General features: G+C 40.3%; 1 protein-coding gene across 3 annotated transcripts; it reads left to right on the top strand.

Annotated features, from left to right (window-relative positions):
- The first annotated feature begins 1,177 nt into the window (after positions 1 to 1,177).
- gucy2cb (guanylate cyclase 2Cb) lies at positions 1,178 to 22,265 on the top strand. 3 transcript variants are annotated; one of them, XM_086302900.1, is made up of 27 exons: positions 1,178 to 1,581; positions 4,352 to 4,470; positions 6,824 to 6,891; positions 7,058 to 7,273; positions 7,425 to 7,540; positions 8,031 to 8,133; positions 8,287 to 8,401; positions 8,761 to 8,902; positions 9,356 to 9,438; positions 9,594 to 9,702; positions 10,291 to 10,372; positions 11,986 to 12,088; positions 12,173 to 12,229; positions 12,347 to 12,418; positions 12,518 to 12,622; positions 12,746 to 12,832; positions 14,496 to 14,628; positions 14,719 to 14,856; positions 15,012 to 15,088; positions 15,180 to 15,271; positions 15,421 to 15,579; positions 17,299 to 17,491; positions 17,572 to 17,746; positions 17,858 to 17,956; positions 18,146 to 18,240; positions 18,366 to 18,442; positions 18,526 to 22,265. In XM_086302900.1, exons 1-27 carry the CDS (start codon positions 1,380 to 1,382, stop codon positions 18,737 to 18,739), a joined length of 3,231 nt encoding a protein of 1,076 aa, XP_086159026.1. In that variant the 5' UTR covers positions 1,178 to 1,379; the 3' UTR covers positions 18,740 to 22,265. The 3 variants fall into 3 exon arrangements, with proteins under 3 accessions (XP_086159026.1, XP_086159025.1, XP_086159024.1); XM_086302899.1 differs by having other exon boundaries at positions 18,146 to 18,246; XM_086302898.1 differs by having other exon boundaries at positions 14,496 to 14,856; positions 18,146 to 18,246.
- Positions 22,266 to 22,357: the final 92 nt, after the last annotated feature.

Raw genomic sequence — 22,357 nt, 5'->3', positions numbered from 1 at the left:
GGCACGTAGACACGGATGCCTGTTGTTGTGTAAGAACTAAATGAGGTTTTTTTCTCAGCTGTGACTTTGATTTTTCCATCATTATATCCTCTTTATTTCTTACTGACATTTTTGGCAATTTGTCTTTATTTGTCTATCTCCATGCTGGTGGTTTCTCTTAATTTAAATGATGAATTTTGCCAGTCAACATATGAGTTTTCATGTACAGGTAAACCCAAATCTGCATCATGATATTCCAGAGAACAGGATTTGCTTTCTGCCACTTTATTTTACCCAAAAGGAGGATTTTAAATAGTCAAGCTGTGAGTGAAGTACAGACCTCCAGCTGTAATTCAAGGGGTTTTTAAAAAATTAAAAAATTTGACATTAACTGAAGGGATATAGATTGTCCTAAATTTTCAGAGGCTAAAAATTCATCGGACAATTCATTGACCTGGAGTTACAAAGCCAGGCGAGGTCGGTTCTCTTATTATTTCATGACAAGTTAATAAGATAAAAGGGGCATCATTATTCTGGAAAACCTCAACAAACCTGTCAGCGAAATAGCAAAAACTGTAGTAGAGGACAAATCAACACAAAAGAAGGAATGCACTGGCCAGTACAGCTATGCCAAAAGAGTTAAAAGATCACAGAAGACTGCTAAAGTGGACGATTACAGAAATATTACCTCGATTAAGAAAAAACCCTTCAAAACAAGTCTGTCAAATATAAAGCCAAGGGCAGAACTGGGCTGGCAAAGACTCCAATCTGGCTCAACTGGAGAGCTTTAGAAGATGAAGGAAGAATAAATATTGGACTACATTTTTATAAGTTTTATAGCTTTAACTTTACTGATAAAAGTGTCCCATGTGGCCATTGACGCCTTATTCTTTGCTTAAATTAAGATATCTCAAGGATTAATCTTTTTTTTTCTGGGCCGTTTTCCTTTTTGCCAATTGAACTGTATTTCTGCACAAAACAATTTCATGGTACGATTCTCCATTAAATTAAATTTGTGAGTGTAAGACTATCAACAAACTTACAACCAAGCCATGCTCTGCGTGTTTGCTTTAAGCTTTAATTTATGCAGGCCATGACACAGCGCTGACAAGGTTATATGGCCTGCGTCTGTGTCTTTAAAGGTTATATATTAACATGGTGACATAGAAAGAACAGGTGAGTAGCGCTTAGAGGAAAGTTGAAAGAGGAGCAGACTTTCGCACAGGATTTATTTTTTCTTCAAAGCCTTGGTGGATCAGGCAAAGCTTTAATCAAGGCGATCATAAGTTAAGAGTTTTCCGAGTGTTTTGGTGACTTTACTGAACTGGATTCAGGATCGGTGGATACCATGGACTCTCTTTAACGGCTAAAAAACAGAAGCACTCACCTCGGAGCTGAGAATGGGCTCGGGAAGCTGGTTACTGTGTTTGTTCATCTTTGGAATTCTTGTGGCATCGTGTCCTGGTGTTGGACAATGTGGGAGTGGGATTACAATCAACGTTATACTGTTGGATGATGAGGACTCTCCCTGGAGCCTCCAGTATGTGGAAGGAGAAATACTGAAGGCCATAGAGAAAGATTCAGCCATTAATGCTGCCCAGGGTAATGAAATTAAAAACTAAAACAGAAAACAAACAAACCACATGACAAATCCGCACAAAATCAGACCTTTTGATCTCTCGCAACAGCACTCTCTATATACAGTATGTATATTGGTACACTCATGTTTATAGATATTGATAATTTAACACATATGTCACTGACTATTATTGTTCATTTATATTTACTGCTTTGCATACTGTTCCTATTTTCAGATTTTCATGTTGCTTTTCCCAAAAGTAACAATTTTAAAGCTGTTTTAGGAATTATTCAGGGATTTCACTATTAAAGACTAAAAAAGTATACAAGAAAAGTAAAGCTGCTACTGTTAACAGATATTCTGTAGTTAGTTTCATAAACTAGCAGATTAAAGATCGTTATCCTATTAATTACTAGTGATGTGCGGATCGATCCTGAAATATCGATTCCTCCGATACCAGTCATTTATGTTCTAGAATCGATTCTCACATTAAAATATCGATATTTTAATAATTTTGGGTAAAATTGTAGTTTATCATTAACAGGAACACAGTGGAAAGAAACTATAACATTCGGATTGTCTACATTGGTAGGAACTACTTCCTCTTCCGCCTTCCATAGTCATGTGCGAAATACAGCTGTATAACTGTGTCGCAGCCCCTTTGCGTGTGCACTCACAACAATAGCTGAGCGTAATTGGAGTCATGTGCTGACGTATTTTGCATCCACAAACAGCCGAGACGTGGTTTGCGATACATGTGGCAAGAAAGTGAGGTGTTGTGGCAACACCACTGACCTTGTCAAACACCTCAGAGTAAATCATATCACAGAATATAACGAGCGTATGTAGAGGCGAACTGAAGAGGAGTAGTGGACAGGGACAGGTGCTGCTAGGGCGAGACAGACGTCTTCCACGGAGTCCTTTAGTGCTGCAGGCAGGCAACATGCTCAAATAGCGCACAACTTCAGTTTTTTTTTATTTCTATATGATGAACTCTGCATTATTAAGTGATAAGAACAAGTAATCTGATGTCCCGTAATCATTATGATGCTATAATTTGAGATTAGGGATGGGTATCGTTTAGGTTTTATCTGATACCGGTGCCAAATCGGTACTTTTGAAACGGTGCCGGTGCTCAAACGGTGCCCAAACCGGTGCTTAAAGAATGGAGAACACAAAATTGGTCCAAAAACCTCTCATATTCAGCTGGTTTTTTGTAAAAAGATAACAATGTTAGCCTTTTCTGCAGCTATGGGGCATATATGGTATCACTCTTGGCTGGAAGCAGTGCTTAAACAATGGAAAAAACACAAACTTTGTCCAAAAACCTCTCATGTTTAGCTGTTTCCCTCTTTTTCTTTGGTCATTTTAGCCTTTTTTGCCAGGGTGAAGGGAGTATCTGCCATCAAACAAGAAGACAGCCGCATGTAGCTATGATGATGTTTGCTAGTTCACCTTACATGCATTAATGTAATAACGTGGTTAGCCTACTCAATGTAAATTACACACGAACAACATTAAGCTACTCACGCAGAGAAGAACGGCTGCTGCTGCCATCAAATACGGCGCATTTCTCGGCTTTTAAAAAAAAAACGCTATGCGTCGCCAGGTGTTTCATCGGATTCGAGGTGTTACCTCCTTTGACAGTATCACAGTATCAGCTTAAAGCACTTGTTGCAGGCTGCTGAGTTTGCATATTTTGCTGTGAAGTACAGCCAGACTTTTGACCGCTTTGCCTTGGGCATTTTTAATCTGTAGCTCTGCATAAAAGAACGTACGTACCTGGCCCCGCCTACTATCCTCGGAAACGTAAAATGATTGGCTAGAAGTGTATCACAGCTCAGGAAAAAAAAGCACCGAAATAAAGCACCGAAATGTGCGCTGCTTTTCGGTCTGGTTACTACCGTTTATGTCAGAACCGGTGCCATCATGGCACTGGACACCGGTACCCATCCCTATTTGAGATACAATAAAAGATTAGAGTTTTTGTACAAAGTATCGGTATCGGATCAGTATCGTCGATACCACCCTGAATTTTACTTGGTATTGGATCGGAAAGGAAATCAGTGGTATCGCACATCACTATTAATTACAAGGAAGCTACCTGCAATGCTTATTAGCTTACTAGCATAAAACGCTTGTTCTACTAAGCTAGGAGCTATCTTATACTAGTTTAGCCTGACTTTTGGTCAACATGACAACATACAGTTTGGTGTTATTTTTGACTCACCCACAGTCTGCAATGATGCCATTATGCAAAAAGTATTGACACCTATTATTTAAGATAATTAAACATAAAAGGTTTTTTTTGGCTAGCAGGAATTTTTTATCTAGCCAAGTTTTTATTAAGTGGCTGTTAGGAAAGCCCTGTAGGGTTTATTTCTAAGCATTATCAATAAAACTTAAACAGAATGTCCCAGTTTATGACACAGGTAATCAAAAGTAGTTGTCTTGTTTGCCAGCTGAAATTTGTTGGTGTTTTATTTTTATTAGCAACTATGATTTTTCAGCTGTAGCTAGCTATTTAAGCTTACATGATTCTGTGTCTTTTACTGTTGTGGAGTGTAAACTTCCCCAAATTAATAGATTTTACATATATGGTAGAATTCAGGGCCTACTTCCTCCACACACACACACACACACACACACACACACGCACGCACACACACGCACACACACACACATTTTATTTCTCTTTAAAACAAATCTAATATCCACATACACACTGCAGTTCAAAATGGAGAGAAAGTCAAAACTAACATCTGGAACTTTCTTTCTTTCCACACACCCAAGATCCAGCTGTGACTTTTAACCTAACTGCGAATTTCAGTGGGTTTGACACAACCTTATACTGGTACCGAGGCTGCCGGAGCAGTTCATGTGAAGCAGTTGCAGAGCTAAACAACCTGACGGTAAGTAGCTACAGTTTTATATTAAAAAATAGAAAGAATATTAGCATGTTGGATGCACATATACATGAGCTTGTGTAACCCTGAGATCTTGCTTCCACAGGACATTCATTTATGGGTTTATGCACCTTTTAGTTCGCAGACCTGCTCTCCTCATTAATGCCATAGACACCTTTTTTGTGCAAGACCACAAATCAAAATAAGACTATGCCAGTCTCAGTAAATCTCTGTAAAAACTTAACAGAATCACTGCTAAGCCAACGAAAACTATTATTTCACTTCCTTTCTGAACACCCCAGTTTTCCTTCAACTACTGTCAAAGACATGCCTTGCTTGGCCTGCTGGTATTTGCTGTCTACTGCCGAAGTCCCACACGACAGCCAAGCTTGAGTCGACTCCTGCTCCAGTTTGCCCCCATGGCAGGCACGGGACACCTTAAGGCCACAGCCCCTTGCAACTGCCTCAGCTAAGGAGGTTCAGAATATGTGTCACCCCTCACCCTAAAAATCTTTTCTAAGCTTTTCCAGAGGTTGAGCTGAAGATCTCCTGGACTAGGGGCCTCTGCCCGATGCTCCCAGCGTACCTTTACTGTACCACTTGGTAGTTACTTGACAGCTCAACTCTCTACCTAGCCAAGACATCTGGTCCAGATGTGATGATGGGATTACAAAATCAAATATCAGTACCGAGTGCACTTATGAATACCCTTTGCAGGCCATTTCCCAGCCTTCAGCCCTCCAAGTTTAATTGTTATTAGCATGCAACATAAGAATGTGAACAATGAAAACTCCCAGCTGGAGTCCGCAGCTGGGCCATCTTCTTCCCCCCGCTTATGCGTTCGGTGCATAAGCGCAAATGACGGTCAGGACCCGTCCCCCGACTTGAGAGCAATCCTCTTGTCCACTGGGTGAAACCCAAACATACAGGCACATTGAGAGCATCTGACATGGACCCCTCTTGAATGCCTCCTAGGTGAGGTTTTTAATGTCCAACTAGGAGGAGATTTGACATATGGAAGAAATTCTCTCAACTGGCTTTGAGAACAGCAGGTTGCAGAGTAGCAGTTGGATAGCTAATAGAAGAAGGTCTGGGTGTTTCCACCTCGTGCTTAGGAAAAAAGCATGTATTTTACTTTAGAAATATTTGCAAATTATAGAATTTAATGAGATAAATCTCTGAAAAACACTCCACAGCCATGAACAAGACACAAGTAGAAAAGAGGATGATGTTTGATTCAAATGCACTTGATTAACTTATCATCAGTAAGTGCGAACACCTCTATAAAAGCAGAGGTTTTAACAGTTTGCTGGTCTGGAGCATTCAGGTAATGCCAGGATTAAGACAATGCCAGGAGTAGATGTTCCAGCAAATTCACCCAAAGCCCAGACCGTGCAATGCTCAGAGAAACTGCAAAAAACCCAAGAGCTACAACCAAACACACCTTATTAGCACAATGCCCTCATACTAACTGTCAAACACCGTGGTGGAGGGGTTCTGTTTGGGGCTTGTTTTGCATCCACAGGATCTGGGATCGTTGCAGTCACTGAGTTGACCATGAATTCCTTTTAAGATGTGAGGCCATCTATCCAACAGGTTAAAAATGGTTCATGCAACAATAATCAAAGCACAGCGGCAAATCTACAACATAATTGCTGTGAAATGAAAGGATCAAAGTGCTGCAGAGGCCCAAAGTTCAGCCTGCCTGAAATTCTGTGTGAGCAACGTTCTAAAGAAGATGGGGGCAAAATTGCATAAGAATGATTTTAGAGATAAAATGATGACAAAATCATACAGAAAACTTCAAGGTATTCCTGCTGAAGGCACTTGTACAAGCAGGGCTGGGGTCTCAGTTTAACACGAAGTCTTTCACATGATTCTATATAAGGTCCTATATAAATTCCAAGTAATGTCTTATTATGCACCACACCTGAGATTTTGCACAGTTCTATGGCGTATTGAGTTTGTCTGAGTAGTGTAGTAAACAGATGTTTGCTTGTTTGGTTGTTTTTTGCCTTGGTGCATGCTTCAAGTTTGGAGTATGGAGCATGTAAAATGTTCAAGTTACAAGGCTTTTGGATATGTTGCATCATTTGCGATTTTATCTGAGCAGGTGTTGTAATAAAAATATTTTAGACTTTGTTACACCCTGATGACTTTATTATGTTATATAGTAAAATAAACCTGCTGTCCCACAGTGAGAACATTTTTCCACAAACCACTTCTAGTGCAAGGAAAACAGGTCGATTTCCAAGAACCTGGAAGAAAACAAGAGTTTGGGTCTCAGGAGTTTAAAGATCAGGCAAAATTTACATAAAAATCTGTGAATTATTCGCTGTATATGTTTTTATTTTTGCAGGAATCAGGAAATCTGGGATGTGCTGTGCTTGGACCCACGTGCACCTTAGCTACTTTCCCAATAGTTGAGTAAGTTCTGAATTTTTCAAGGACATGATTCTGCCAATAAGCTTGAAAAGGACACTTCAGATTTTCAAACAGGTTTTGCCTGTGTTGCACTATGCTTATCGTTCACCCGTTTATCATAATTAGTCGATACCATTGTCTCCCACTCTTTTTTATTCTCTTCTTCCAGTAAGGAAGCCGGCATGAGTCTCAGTAGACCCATTCTCTCAGCGGGAAGCTTTGGTCGCTCGTGCGACTACACCTTCAACTTGCAGCGACTCCTGCCACCTGCACTCAAGATCGTTGACTTTGTCAACCAGTTCTGGAAAGAAAACAATGAGCTCAAACCTTCATGGAAGGCAGCGTATACTTATAAAACAACGAACCCCACAGAGGAATGCGTTTGGTGAGTAACCCATCTTTAAGGAGAGACTCATCTGTTGTGAGCTATTACAAAATCTAATAAATTATATTTTTAATTATATTCTAGTTACATTTTTAAATGTAATAAAATGTTTTTAATTTAAATTATGCATTATATTCATTTTCATCTTCAGGTATGTAAGTGCAATTGAAGCGACGGGCGATCTTGCCTTAAATATTTCAATAACGTCTCTACGCAGTCCCACAGAACTGCACAGCGTGCTTACATTACGCAACAGGACATCCAACTGTAAGAATTTGATGTATTTTTCTCAAACAAGATTGAAAACCTCTCTGTTTTCACAGCGAGACATAACAATGGCTTCAGTTTGCTGGGACAACACACACAGACAGTTTGGATTCTATTTTCCTAAGAGAGCCCAGGGCCTACAAAGCACATTTAATTCAACTATTGAGTTTGTTAACGCTGTCATCACGAGGGAGACTCGGAATTTTCTGTTTCAGAAGGAGAGCTAGCTCGAGGGCCATAATAGCTTTTCTTTGAACTTCCTGCTGCATATTTTTACGCCACATTATGAAGGGTGAATTAAAAAAACATCAACAGTATCAGGCTATGCTTGATGGCTTTAGGTTTTGGTATTAACTTTGGTTTCAAGGTTGAAGAAGTAATTTAAATGGAAATCAAGTTTGTATTTGAGTCCCAAGGCCAACTAGGCAAAAAAACAGAAGAAAAAAAATAACTGAAAGACTGTTCTGTTACAAATACTTCTCCGCTGCAGTGTTCATCATGTGTGGATCACCAATGGACCTAGTGGAAATTAAAAACGGCTCTAAGGCTGCGGACAGCAGTGATATCGCCTTCATCCTCATTGATCTTTACAGGTTAGTGCTGTTGAATCATTTCACTTCTGTTCCTATTTATTCCACTTGTTTTCTTTTTCTCTAACCCCACAGCAGTGATTCACAATCAGTACTTCAGGAAATTTTTGCACATGTAGAATTTTTCATCAGACCTCTGCTGATTCCTCTACACAGTGATGTATACTACACCAACACATCGTCGCTGCCAGAAATGAAGAACGTGTTGGTGCTCACCATGCCGAACACCCGAAGCTACAGAATCAACCCAGACCTTAAAGACAACAACACGGTGAGCAAACCAGAAATACACAACTTCTCTCTTTGCAGTGCTTCTGTAGCAATACAAAAAAGGTTAGCTCTGATTGGCTGTTTTTGTTCCGCTCACTCTGAATAATCAACTTGTAGGGTTTTAAGGGAAAATAAGGGATTAACAACACAGGACCATGCCAACCAGAAATGGACCTCGGAAGAGTTAATAATAAATGTTCAATGAAATATCATTAAATAACGTCTTCACTGAGTAAAAAATATATAAAATAATTCATCACCTGTGTAGTGAAGGATGCATCTTAGAGCTCCTTCACTCAAATCTAAGGGCTGTACTGAGAAAGTAGTTCCAACCATCTGTCTCTGTCTGTTCCTCTGCAGATGAACGACTACATGGCCGCGTACCATGACGCAGTGCTCTTTATTGGCCAAGTGATGAGAACAATTTCTAAACAAAATCAGTCTCAGCTTCACAGGACGGAATATGTGAATGTAAATTACTTCAGAAACACCAAATTTACTGGTAAGGCAGGTGGAAGATAACAGCGAGGAGGGGGAAGTGCTTGCATACAAGCTGCAAGTATGTGTATTAGCAAATACACAAGAATTTACACAAGTTAGCATTTAATACTTTTTTGGCAGCTGCAGATAGTTGCAGTTAAGCATACTGAGCAAAACAGTAATAAATGCTAAAATTAGCTCGTGAAAAGTGGGAAAACACCATCCACCAAAACACTAATGAGCTGATCTCAGAGCAGACATGGCTACTGTGAGGTCGAACAGATGGAGGCTGTCAACTGCTATCACTTCTTTGTGTTTTCATTGACACAAAGAGTGTTGGTATAACAGCCCGCAGCTGTAAGCAGCCGGTTGTGAGTGCAAGTTTGACTGAGAGACGCATTAAAGGTTTACAGCTGACACACACGGTGAAATGAAGCGAACAGAAGTTTAAAAACGTTTGTGTGATTCTGCTCAGGGATTGCTGGGAATTATACGCTGGACGAGTACGGGGACAGAGACGTGGCTTTCTCAATCATCTACACCACTACTGACAACAAGGTATCTTTTTCTCCCGTTTTCTTTTTTGGCATTTAGCAGTGAATACACGAAGAAAAGATTCAAAATAAAACCTTACTGTGCTGCATCTCTTGCTTCTGGTTTGATGCTAAAATGTGTCTTTTTGTTTTTTTCCTCCCCTCTTGTGTCACACCCAGTACGATATTTTATTCACATTTGACACGGAGCGCAATAAAACCACAGTGGTGGAGGAGGCTCCTAAGTTCATCTGGGGGAAAAGACTTCCCAATAACATGCCAGACAGCGGTACATCGAAAGACACACACACACACACATACACATGTTTAGCTATATCATTGAGTTCAGTGGGCACAACCTCAAAATATGTCTTAACCTTAATATTTTAAAGATTTATGTTAAGAGAACTTCCTTTTTTGTCCTCTAGATAGAAGGCATGTCCACCATAATGATTTAGATCTCCACAACAAGGCCTGATCAGTTTGCATCCACTCAGTCAGGTCGTTTTCAAAGACTTGCACTAATCCAGGTTCCGGTGAATTATATGTAAGGCTTCAGCTGTGGTTTAAGCACCTCTCTGTTTGTGTCCCTGTTTTCATTTAATAAGCATTAATGGTGGGTATGAACAGGAGGAAAAGTTATAGCAACCACAAACTGCTCCACGTACATCAACTTTTGCATGTTTTATATGAAGTGGTTTTATGGCTCAGTTCTTCTTTTGTTTCCTGTAGATGACCTCCTCACAGCCCTATCTGAGATAAGCTTAAATATTATGGCACTTGAACGCTCGGCCCATGTTTATCTTTTGTCCTCTGTGTGTCAGAAGCATCGGCTTGGAACTGAAATGGTGCCTCTTTTTTGTCTTTATTACTGCAGGCCCTGCGATTCACAACATCATTGTGATTGTGTTGGCTGTTACTGTGGTCGTAGTGGCCACGATCGCCTTTATTTTCTACAGGTATGCCGTAGCACATGGAACATGAGAATAACGGAGTTATTAAGTGTGTGGCAGATTTTAATTAAATGTTTGGATTCTCTGCAAAAGGTCATGAATTTACATAAATGATTTTGGCCCCATCATATAATGGCATATATAGTAGTACGGTAGATACACTGCTCCAAAAATTGCAGGAAAACTTTGAAAACACGACAGCTTTTAATGAGAAAAAAAACACAGTGGATATTCACATTGATGGGGACTTGGTAATGTGTTAGGAGTGATAAAGTGCCCCAAAATGTAATGGAAATGTAATGATCAACCTACAAAGGGCTGAATTCAAAGACACCCCCAAAAATCAAATTGAAGAAAAGAAGCAGCAGGCTAGGCCACTTTACAACATGCTCCTGATGAGATAATGGATGGTGTCCTGGGGGATCTACTCCCAGATCTGGACCTGGGTGTCACTGAGCTCCTGGACAGTCTGAGGTGCAACCTGACAGCTTCAGATGGGCTGAAACTGAAACCAAAGGTGTCAGGCAAGTGTGGAGGCCAGACATCGGTATCATCGTCCAGAAACTTCCTGCATACTCTCAGCATATAAGGATGGGCATTGCTGTGTATTCAGAGGAAGATTTCATCCTGATACCCGATGCCAGTCAGGGTCTGTAGACATCTCTGCGTCCCTCTATGTATATGCCTCCCCAGTGCATCACTGACCCACCACCAAACCAGTCATGCTGAAGGATGTTACAGACAGCATTGCATTCTCCACGGGTTCTCCAAACCCTTTCACTTCTGTCACATGTGCTCAAATGAACCTGCTCTCATCTGTGCAATGCACAGGGCTCCAGTGGTGGACCTGCCTGTTTTGGTATTCTGTGGAAATGTGAATTAGGCTCCACAGTGCTGGGCAGTGAGCACAGGGCCCACTGGAACACGCTGGGCCCTCAAACCAGCTTCATGAAGTCTGTTCTGATTGTCTGGTCAGAGACATTAACACTAGTGTCCTGCTGGAGCTTTGACAGTTCTCATCTTGCACAAAAAAGTGGGTTAAAGATCTTCTCCAGGCCTGTCCAGAGTAACTGTCTGTGTCCTGAAATCTCCTCTGTGCTCTTGAGACTGTCTCGGGAGACACAGCAAACCTTTTGTAAATGGCACGTATTAATGTGCCAACATGGAGGAGTTGGACTACCTGTGGAGCCTCTGTAGGGTCAAGGTATCACCTCATGCCACCAGGAGTGACACTGACCCCAGAAAAATGCAAAAGTAGTGAAAAAACCATCAGAAAAGATGAAGAGGGAAGAAAGGGGGAAGAAACTGAACTAACCTCCTCTAAACTGACCAGATTAGTGTCCCAGACGTGTAACTGGCTTGATGCTACACTCTGATTAAAAGGTGCTACAATTATCTTTTAGAGCTGTGTATATACGGACTTTCAGGTTACATGAAAAATAATCTGAAAGTCTGTATGTACTATACAGGTTATAGCTCTATTACACTCTCTAAAACATGGACTCATGACATGAAATTTAAATTGAAAGCTGCCTTTTATAAACATAGGAGTCAGATGCTTTTCGTGCAACCAACCTTTACCAATAATCTCCTGATGCAGTTTTTTCTTTCCCGCATAGACAGAACAGAAGAGATCGACTGCTCAGGAAGCGCTGGTCCCACGTAAACTCTGATCTCATCACGCTGATGGAAAATGATGACATCAACGTCATCTCCCTTAATGTAAGTGAAAACACCTCAGTAAACACCTCAGTCAAGTCAGCTTTAAGAATGCTGTGACAGCGACCTTCCTCTAACCCCCGTTAGATTGAAAGTAAGAAGAAAAAGAAGTTCAAGATCCGCTGTGCGCTCTACGATAAGAAGGTAGATGGACAGCATCCTGCAGTGTTTTCCAAATCAGTCAGCATCTAGTGCTTTTGCACTGATGAAAGTGAGTTAGCAGATGTAATCTGGTTGGTGCTTCTGCAATATTTCTTTCAGATTGTGATCTTGAAGGAGCTGAAGAACTTGGATGGGAACTTTGATAAAACCCAGAAAAGGGAGCTCAATGCGGTAAGACGTCTTATCACACTGAAATCCTTTTACTGCCAGCCCTCTTTGTTAATGTTTATCCAAACTCACTAGCACTCCACATGTTTGCCCCCCCTGCAGCTATTGCACATCGACTACTACAACCTCACAAAGTTTTACGGCACAGTCAAGTTAGATCACGGTGTCTTTGGCGTGTTTGAGTATGGCGAGCGAGGCTCGCTCAGGGTACGTGTAGCAAAACTTTCAATTTAAATCCATCTTCAGGTCTCAGTTTAAACACAGCCGTCAAGAAGTGTGAAGAATAAAAGCGTATTAATGCAGAACTGGGGTGTCTTTTTCTTTTTCAAGTATGTGCTGAATGACAAGATTTCATACCCAGAGGAGACCTTCATGGACTGGGAGTTCAAGATCTCTGTCATGTACGACATCGCCAAGGTGAGAGAGAAGTGCTCGACTTTGCCCGTGAGCAGAACAATTATCAAAGTTAAGCATTTGCAAGCATCACATGCGGTGTGTGGCATGATAAGAGACCACACAAGTGGAGATTGACTCGTTACTCGCCGCCCTGAGCGGAAAAACGGTCACGTGTATCTGCCATAAAGCAGCAGCATTCACTAAACACCATAAATCATTACAGAGGACAATGTAATGAATGACAGGATCGGTTTTTGTACTGAGAGCTTGACATAGTTAGTAGCAATCTGTCTTAATACATAACTGAAAAAGGGTTATGAAACTTAGCGTTAGTCAATATTACTCACCATTCATGCAGCGTGACATAAAAGATCCCTGAATAACTGGTAATAAACTTTTGTACCTGATGTAAACTGCAATGGGATCACTTCACCTGTTACCGTATAATAAACTGAACCCAGAACATCATCATCAAAAAGAAAGGAAGGTTCGCTCAATCCTGACACTTATTTCACGTGAGTAATAATCGTTTACTAAAACTTTAGAAGTTCTATCAAAAGCCAAACGGACAAACTGAGTGTAATGTGACTGCCAGGATTACACAGCGCTGTGCAAAAGTCCCCTCATGTCTTCATAGTTTGCTTCCAAGGAGCCAGATTTTGTTGCTTTGTTCAAACGACTCTTAAGCAATAGTTTTGCAGGCTTTCTGAAAATCTTTTAAAGTTTTTATTTAGACATTGGCTGCTTTTTCACTCATTTTTTGTCCAGTAGACTATGCAAGCATAAAAAAAGGGATGAACCAGTGTTGTATCTACACATAACAAACAACTTTGCAAAGAACCCATTTTTAAACTATCTTTAGTCATGTTGTCACTGTGAGCTGAAGGATGGACAAGCATAAAGAAAATGGATTTATAGTTTCAATAAGAAGTACATATAGTGAAGAGGCCTCCTTATCTGTAACAACTGTGATCAAAACAAAGCCATTAAAAGACTGTGCCTCTAAAGTTTGATCAGTTTGATTGACGTCACAGTGCGATAAACAACTTGGCAACTTACCAGAAAGACTCAATATTATCCCACTAGTTAATAATTAAATGATTAAACATTTAAAATGTAACATTTAAGTGTTGGTGGGGTTTTTTGTTCTAAGCTTGTTGTTTGATAAGTCAGACCCTGTGAAGGCACAGTAAGCTTTTATATAAGTATTTTTTTCTGGCTCAAAATTATTAAAAAGGTTTGGTTTAAATGAAGAGCAGGATTACACAGGTCTGCAACCAAAAGGTGCATAGGATCTTTTGACTGCTTCTCATAGATTTTTACTCACTGAAACGAGGAAAAATATTTTAAAAATTCAATTTTGTCAGGTTTTCTTAATTCATGTTTTTAGTTTAATGTAAACTCTTCATGTTTTGCAAAACCAAACTGTATGTAATGGAGGGAAATGGAGGTCATTTTTGGATTCAGCACCCTAAAAAACATAACATTTACCAAAAATATCCCATGCGACTGAAAAAATAAATTGTTTTTGCAGACCTGTGTTATGGGAGCTGCTGTTGCACTTGCCTCTGCCTGCCAGCAGAGGTCATTAAACACCAGATTACTCACCGCCTCTTTGATTTTCCATAAATCTCATTACTTCCACCAGTGGAAGGTGTAATGTTGCTCTGAATCCTCTGTGCAGGGCATGTCTTACCTCCATGCCAGTGACATTCAGGTTCACGGTCGCCTCAAATCCACCAACTGTGTGGTGGACAACCGCATGGTGGTGAAGATCACAGACTTTGGCTGCAATGCTTTTCTTAGCCCCTTCCAAGGTGACGCCGCAAACAAAAATCCTCCTGAAATATCTTTTTGTTCTCTTCTTTACCTGCTAACGTTTGTCTGTCTCCACATCATCCTGTCAGACTTGTGGACAGCTCCGGAGCATCTGAGGAACGATGGCACGTCTCAGAAAGGAGACGTCTACAGTTTTGCCATCATTGCGCAAGAGATTGTTCTCAGGAAGAACACCTTCTACACTGAATCCTGCTCCGACCGATCAGGTTTCCAACACTCAAATACAACACGTGACAGTTACAGTCATTCTGTTTGCAAATGATCATCTCTGCACCACCAAGTTCAGAGTGAAAGAAAGAAGACCTGTTTGATCCGGAGCTACACTACAATGCCATCTGCGTCTCTGTGTGTTTCTCAACAGAAAAACTGTCCAGGCTCAAGTCATCCTACTTCAGACCTGATCTTAACTTTGAGACGGCTTCAGAGAAAGAATTAGAGGTTTTTTTTTTCCATTCATGTGCCAGCTTTATTTTATTTTCAGCATCTGTTTTGTCTGTATTGTATTCAAATTGTTCTTTCCTCCTGTAAGGTGTACACGTTGATAAAAAGCTGCTGGGACGAGGACCCAGAAAAAAGACCTGACTTTAAGAAAGTGGAAATTTATCTGGGGAAAATCATCAGGTAATAATGCTCTCTTTATGTTATTGCTGTTTTCAGCTATCAGTGTGCATGTCCTGGTGTAGCCTTTATAGTTTCTGGGAAACGGATTACAGATTTCTAAATATATCTCCCTCCTCATATCCCTTTTCTTCTCCTCTTCATCACTCCAGTAAAATCCATAATCAGGAAAATGAGAGCTACTTGGATAACATGATCAGACGGCTGCAGATGTATTCCAGAAACCTGGAGTACCTGGTGGAAGAGAGAACGGCTCTCTACAAAGCTGAGAGGGATCGAGCTGACAATCTTAACTTTATGCTGCTGCCTGGGTTTGTTTACACTTAAAGAACAAATGCACATCATTAGACACATAGAACAATCAGGACATAGATGCTAAATCATTCATGCACTGTTAGAGAATTCGTTTTATTTCTACATTAACAGTGACCAGCACTGAGTTTCAGTGGTTAGCACTGTCACCTTAAAGCAAGAAGGTCACCCCTTGCCTACGTTGGTTTTCTCTACGTTGGCTTGGTTTCTTCTCAGAGTTCAAAGACATCCATGTTAAGTTTATTGGTGATTCTAAATTAGGTGTAAATGTGATTGGCCGTGTATGTACTATGCCTCCAAAAACAAGTCAAAATTTGAAGAAGAAATATGCTAAAAATGCTAAGTGGCTGTAAAAGTTCAGCTAAGCATAAATTGTTGGATTGAATATTTTTAATGGGTAGTATACATTTATAGCTATATAATTTTTAAAAGTGAATATAAATTTGAGTTTAAACAGCATAAACTATTGGATTAAATAGTTGAAATAGATAAGTTAGTAGTTACAGTATATAGTTTAAAAAGCTAGCATAAATTAATGACAATAAATGATTAGAAAGGTTACTTTAAATTGTTTGACTGAATTGTTAAAATAAGTTTTGTAAACTGACGGTTAAAGCGTTTTAAAAGTTAGCATAAACTACTGGATTAAATATTTTAAATAGGTAAATTAGTGGTTAAATAATGTTTTCAGAGTCTCCTGCATGGGGTGGGAGATGACAGCTTAGCCACCATTGTCCTGTCACTCACCACCTCCACTGGGTCCATCCTAACACAGAGCTGGCCCTGCGGATCAGCCTGTTCAGTCTCTTCCTGTCCCCGGCAGAGATGCTGCCACCCCAGCAGACCACACTGTAAAAGATGGCTGAAGCCACCACAGAGTCATAGAAGGTCTTCTGGAGTACTCCAGAAGACCTGAGACTCCGCAGCAGGTACAGCCTGCTCTGCCCTTTCCTGTAGAGGGCGTCTGAATTATGAGTCCAGTCCAGTTTATTGTTCAGATAAACACCAAGGTACCTGAAGCTGTCAACATTGCATTTTATTCTGTTGTATATAGTATTTTATTCTATTCTATTGTGTACAGTATCTTATTCTTATTATCTTATCCTATTCCAGTGTTTTTTCTTAATTTTTGCTTCTGTAACTTTGCACTGTCCACTTTCTGCTGTAAAAAACAAACAAACAGTGGGACTAATGGAGGTTATCTTATCTGATCTTATGTTAAAAAATTAGCATTAATGAATGGCTATAAATGGTTAAAAAGTTACCATACATTGTTGAATAAAATTGTTAAATGAATAGTTAATACAAACTGACTAATAAAAGGCCTAGTCTAATAGTAACCCTATTAATTAAAAGCTATATAGTTTTTAAAAAGCTAACACAAATTAATGGTTAAATAGTTACTAAATTAGCATACATTTGTCTCTTTAAATGGTTAGAAATGTTACCTTAATTATGAGTAAATAATTGAAATAATTAGTGTTAATTAATGATCAAAACGTTAGTGTAAATTAACAGTTAAATGGTTGTAACAAGTAGCATTATTGAACTGTTTAAAAAGGATAGTTATTTAAAAATAAACGATACATGGATGAAATGGATGAATGAACTGTTGGGGAAACTTGGGGGGGCCTTTGGTTTAACCAACTCAAAATCAGAATGAAATCTCAATGGAAAAAATGTCTTTTCTTTATTATGTTTCTCTCTGTGGTTAAAAGCCCGGTGGTTAAAAGCCTGAAGGAGACCGGGGCTGTGGAGCCAGAGCTGTACGATGAAGTTACAATATATTTCAGTGACATAGTTGGCTTCACCACTCTGTGCCAGTACAGCACGCCGATGGAAGTTGTGGACATGCTAAACGACATCTACAAGGGGTTTGACAGCATCGTCGACCACCACGATGTGTACAAGGTATTGGCAGGGATGAAACCGAAGACATTCAGGCACCCGGCAATGAGCACGAACATCATGGTTTCCTTTACTATCCTCAGGTGGAGACAATAGGGGATGCCTACATGGTTGCTTCTGGTCTTCCAAAGAGAAACGGGAACAGGCATGCAGTGGATATTTGCCGCATGGCGCTGGACATCTTGGCATTCATGGGCACCTTCCAGCTCCGGCATCTTCCCGGTATTCCTGTGTGGATACGAATCGGTGTACACTCAGGTCTCTTCTTCTTTGTTTTTCATTTTTTAAACTAGTCATTTTGGCAAATCAATTCACCTCCTGCTGATCTTTACACTAATTCTTCTGTCTCCTGGTTGTTTGTGGGTTCAGGTCCCTGTGCGGCGGGCATCGTGGGAATAAAGATGCCCAGATATTGTTTATTCGGAGACACGGTCAACACAGCATCTCGTATGGAATCTACAGGACACCGTGAGTGGACACATGTAATGAACAAACTGATTTACACTGACATTTTCTCCAGCCGCTTCCTTTGTTCTCGTTATTTTACATGAATGACTTCCCGTACATTAGTCTAGCGCAATTATAGAAGCCAGCAGTCAGCCTAATTAAATAAAGTGACCACAGCCAAGCTCTGTTGTCTTTCTTTTTATCTCACAGCCCTGCGGATCCATGTCAGTCAGCCTACCATAGATATCCTGGAGAGAACAAACTGCAAGTTTGAGTATGAGATGAGAGGGGAAACATACCTGAAGGTAAAGGTTGGTCTCTACATTCAATGTAGCAGCATGTCAGCCAAATTAAATTGAGATACAGTGACAAAAACCTTCACTGCGACACTGATGCCAGTGACTGTGATGAATATGTGGGGTTTTTTTAGGGTAAAGGCACAGAAACAACTTACTGGTTGACAGGTGAAACTGGTGAAGACTACGATCTTCCTACTCCACCCACAACGTGAGCAAAAAGGAGATAAAATCCTTTCACATGCAGCTCCGCATCTGAGATTCACTCTTTCAACACGGTGCTTTCTCTTCCAGTGAAAACGTCCAGCGGCTCCAGCAGGACCTCGCCCACATGACCTTGACGTGTTTGGAGCGTCGCTCGCGAGGTTCCGTGCGAAGGAAGAAGCTGCTACCAAGTCAGAGCAAGGAGGACACCAGCGACCAGGGGTCAGAGGTCGAGTCTGAGAGCAGCCTTCCCGAGTACCTGCATCTAGCCACTGTGGATAACACACTCAGTACCTTCCTGTAGAGCATGCTGTAACTATTTGCCTGTTATTGCATATAGAGCAGGGAATCAAGCATAGAAAAATGAGGAATTAAAAGTCCTCAAATATTCACGCATTATTTCCTGCCATCATTTTGGGTGGTTGGAAACGGCGGGTGGAAACTTTGTACTATGTAATTGATGTAATGCTTTACCCACTCAAGTGTCATAGCTGAAAGCCAAAACCTTAGATTTGTTCAGTGCAGATTTTTTTCTATAACCAGTTGGGGGATTTTGTTATCCTCCGTCAAAAGAAAAACGGTCAAAAAGGGCATTTTAGGCCAACTTTGAAGGTCTGGTACTCTGCTAAAACAAGATTTAGCATATTTAAGGATTCATTTTTATCCAAATTTTGATTCCAGGCTCAGCTTCTAGCTCTTTTTCCTTTTATGCCAAAATTATTTTTTGCTACATCTGTATTTTTACACCTGTGAATGTGTAATAATACGGTTCGGAAATTGATCTACATACATCTATAAAATAGTGTGGAAACCCAAACTGAAGTTATGAGGGGTCAAAGACACTTGGAAAAATAAAGAATGAATAAATAAATAAATAAATAAATAAATAAATGCACAAAATTTCAGCACCAGTTATATCGCAAAAAACAAACAAACCCAAACACAGCTGATGCTCATGTGGTCAGGTGGCAGCGCTTTTGGATTTGATTCACTTACTATGGGATGAGCCAGCTGCAGCACCCTCGCATGCCAGTGCAGATGCTGCTAATGGCCTGTTCAACTAACAAAACACAGGAACACGATAAGAACAGAAGAGGCCGTTTTGCACAGACAGAAATGCAGGTTCGCCCTTTTTGTGCATTGTACAGTTTGGAAAAGGTTTTAGAACTACAGTAATACATTTGTATTTGTAATATATCCTGTTGTTTTTGTCATTAATGTTCATTGATTGTTTCTGCTGCTTAGCTTAAAACTGGGTTATTCTATTTATGTACAGCGCTTAATGTGTATTTGTTTCCACATTTGTCAGCCAGTAAGTAAATTATAGGTCTCATAAATATCTATAGACAATGCTTATAAAAGTCACAACTCAGCACCATCTGCATTTATTACTTTAACCAAATGACGGCCAGTTTTTGACTCCGTATACATCTCATGTCATGCAGAGGAGGCTGTATTGAGGAAGCTCAGGGAGGAAGATGCTGCACTGCAGGCCCTTGAAAAAGTGCCTTTGTTATTGTATAGAGCAGCAGTCCCCAACCTTTTTTGCGCCACGGACCGGTTTAATGTCTGACAGTATTTTCTCGGACCGGCCTTTAAGGTGTTGCAGATAAATACAACAAAATAAAATGATACGACCAAGACAAAAACTGGTATTTTGTAAACACAATAATGAAAGCGAAGTCACTGTGTAATTGTGTAACTTTATTAGCAGCATCCTCCTGAAATGCGCCGCAACAGAGTAACATCAGTCGTGTCCAAATTCATGGGCTGCATCCTCCTGAGGACCCGGCCTTCGCGGTCTACGTAGGCCGGGTCCTCAGGAGGTCGGGTAGGCCGGAAGTAAACTGCTGTGAAATTGGACGGTCTAGCCTTCTGATTAGCGTCACTGCTGTGTCGGTGGAGTTTAATAAACTCGGCTGTCTGCTCCTTGCTATCTAAAATATAACAGGACACTGGCGTAAATTCTCGACCATTTCGCACTTCTGTTTAATCAGTTTTCTGTTTGACGTTTATTAATCGCCCGGGTGGGTTCCTCCTTGGTGTTCACACAGCTGAATAAAGTTTTATTTTATCTAATCTAATAACTTTAATCTCAGCCAAACCGATTTACTCGCGAACAAATAAAACACTGAAAAAAGCCAAACAATAACATTTTTAGGTTGTCTAAGTGACTTATTTATTACGTTTAACCTGAGTAGCGAAAGCCCGAGGTGATCTGAAACTAATGTGCCGGGAGTTGTGCCATTCTCGGCGGCTCTAGTGATCCTCGAGCTCTCGGCTAGCTATCGAGCTGGTGGGTAACAGACGTCTCCGAAAACGTCGAAGCACTTTTGCAAATATGCGATATCTTGATAAACCGAGCAGATATTTGAAGTTCTCACCTGAAAATATGTTAAAAGTTTATTTTGTGACCCAGAAAGATTAATAAGAGTAATTTTAAAACTTAGTAGCGGCTGCGAACTGCAGTTTGGCCCACCATGAATTCTGGGATATGGTGGGCCACGAAGGACACATCCGTGAAGAGGACGCATTTGTCGGCTGCATTCGGAGAGTCAACGAATTTGGACAGCCTTCGGCGACCATCCTCTCTGGTCGCTATGGTAACGCACAAAAACATGTCTTTCAAAATAAGACAACTACAAAACAAATATAGAGTGCATGAAAATATATAGAAAATGTATTCATAACACAAGGGAAAAGACCCAGGGAAACAGAGTTAACGATAAAAACCCTGAAAACCATCAATTTCACTCCTGAGCCTCAACTCTCGCTCGTGGACCGGGGGCTAGGGACCGCTGGTATAGAAAGCAGTGCACAGTGGGCTCATTGTGATCAGGGCAAAAAAAACAAACAAAGACTTTGTACCTTAAACCAAATGTTTATTTTTGTTGACAATGCTGACATTCATTTACATTAAATTTTAAAAAAAAGAAAAAAAAAAAAGTACATTTTCCTTTCACTCTGTTGAAGATGTCATATGTTCAGGACCGCATGAAGTCCAGTTTTGAAACTATCCAAACACTGATTCCTGAAGCCCGTACGATTCATGCGTCACACATGGATCCGTTTCATGCTCACAGACAGTAAAGTGGCTCTACAGACAGCAGATGAAAGAATCTCCAGCATCAGAGAGAAATGTTTTTCTGTCCCGATTTGACGATGACAGATGTTTGGTTTTTTTGCACAGGCTAATGAAAGAGCTCTGCTGTGTTTACACATTAAGTACTAATTGTACAGCAAAAATGAAGTGAGGGATCAAGCAAAAAACAAACAGGGTACTGTAACAGGACATGCAAATGGAGGTTTATACATTTAAGTGAGCCAAGACGAAAAACTTGGAATCAGTAAACCTGCTGATTATACAGTATGTGCTGTTTGAGATCGTCAGGACAGTGAAACAGAAACACTATTCTTCAAGTAGAAACGAGCAAAAGTACCCCCCCACACGCATCTAAAAACAAACGGCCAAATTCTTACAATGTAATATTCAAAAAGAAAGTCTAAGAATAAATTAGACATCAAAACTTACAAAACAATTAAAAAAAGGTGGTGCTTTTTATACAAAACATCTTAAACCAGCTTCACCTCATGCATGCAGCTGTTTGGTGTGCACACTTACTCTTTATCTCTACAGGAACACCTCAGTAAATGCACGAGAAGACAAAGTAAAAACAAAAAGTGAGATTGTAAACCATCTACTGTAAAATATTAAAAGCAGCCACTTAAAAACGCATGGAATAACAGCTACGATCATGCTGACATGTCTGTTTTGCTGCTTGAACTCAAGGCACTGAATGAATTAAAAGCCACAAAGAGGAAAAAAAAAAGCCGAAGAAATGAAATCTTTTGGTCTTCTCTGTTCTGTCAATATCACTGTTATGAGTATCGTACGCAGTAACTGCAGGCTAACTACACATTT

Source organism: Aulonocara sp. 'chitande type north' Nkhata Bay, linkage group LG8 (genome assembly GCF_057382095.1).
Source record: "Aulonocara sp. 'chitande type north' Nkhata Bay isolate Kocher_YH1m ecotype deep benthic linkage group LG8, A_spYH_male_GT1.1, whole genome shotgun sequence".
Taxonomy (NCBI): Eukaryota; Metazoa; Chordata; class Actinopteri; order Cichliformes; family Cichlidae; genus Aulonocara; species Aulonocara sp. 'chitande type north' Nkhata Bay.
This window is presented reverse-complemented; position numbering and strand designations above follow the sequence as displayed.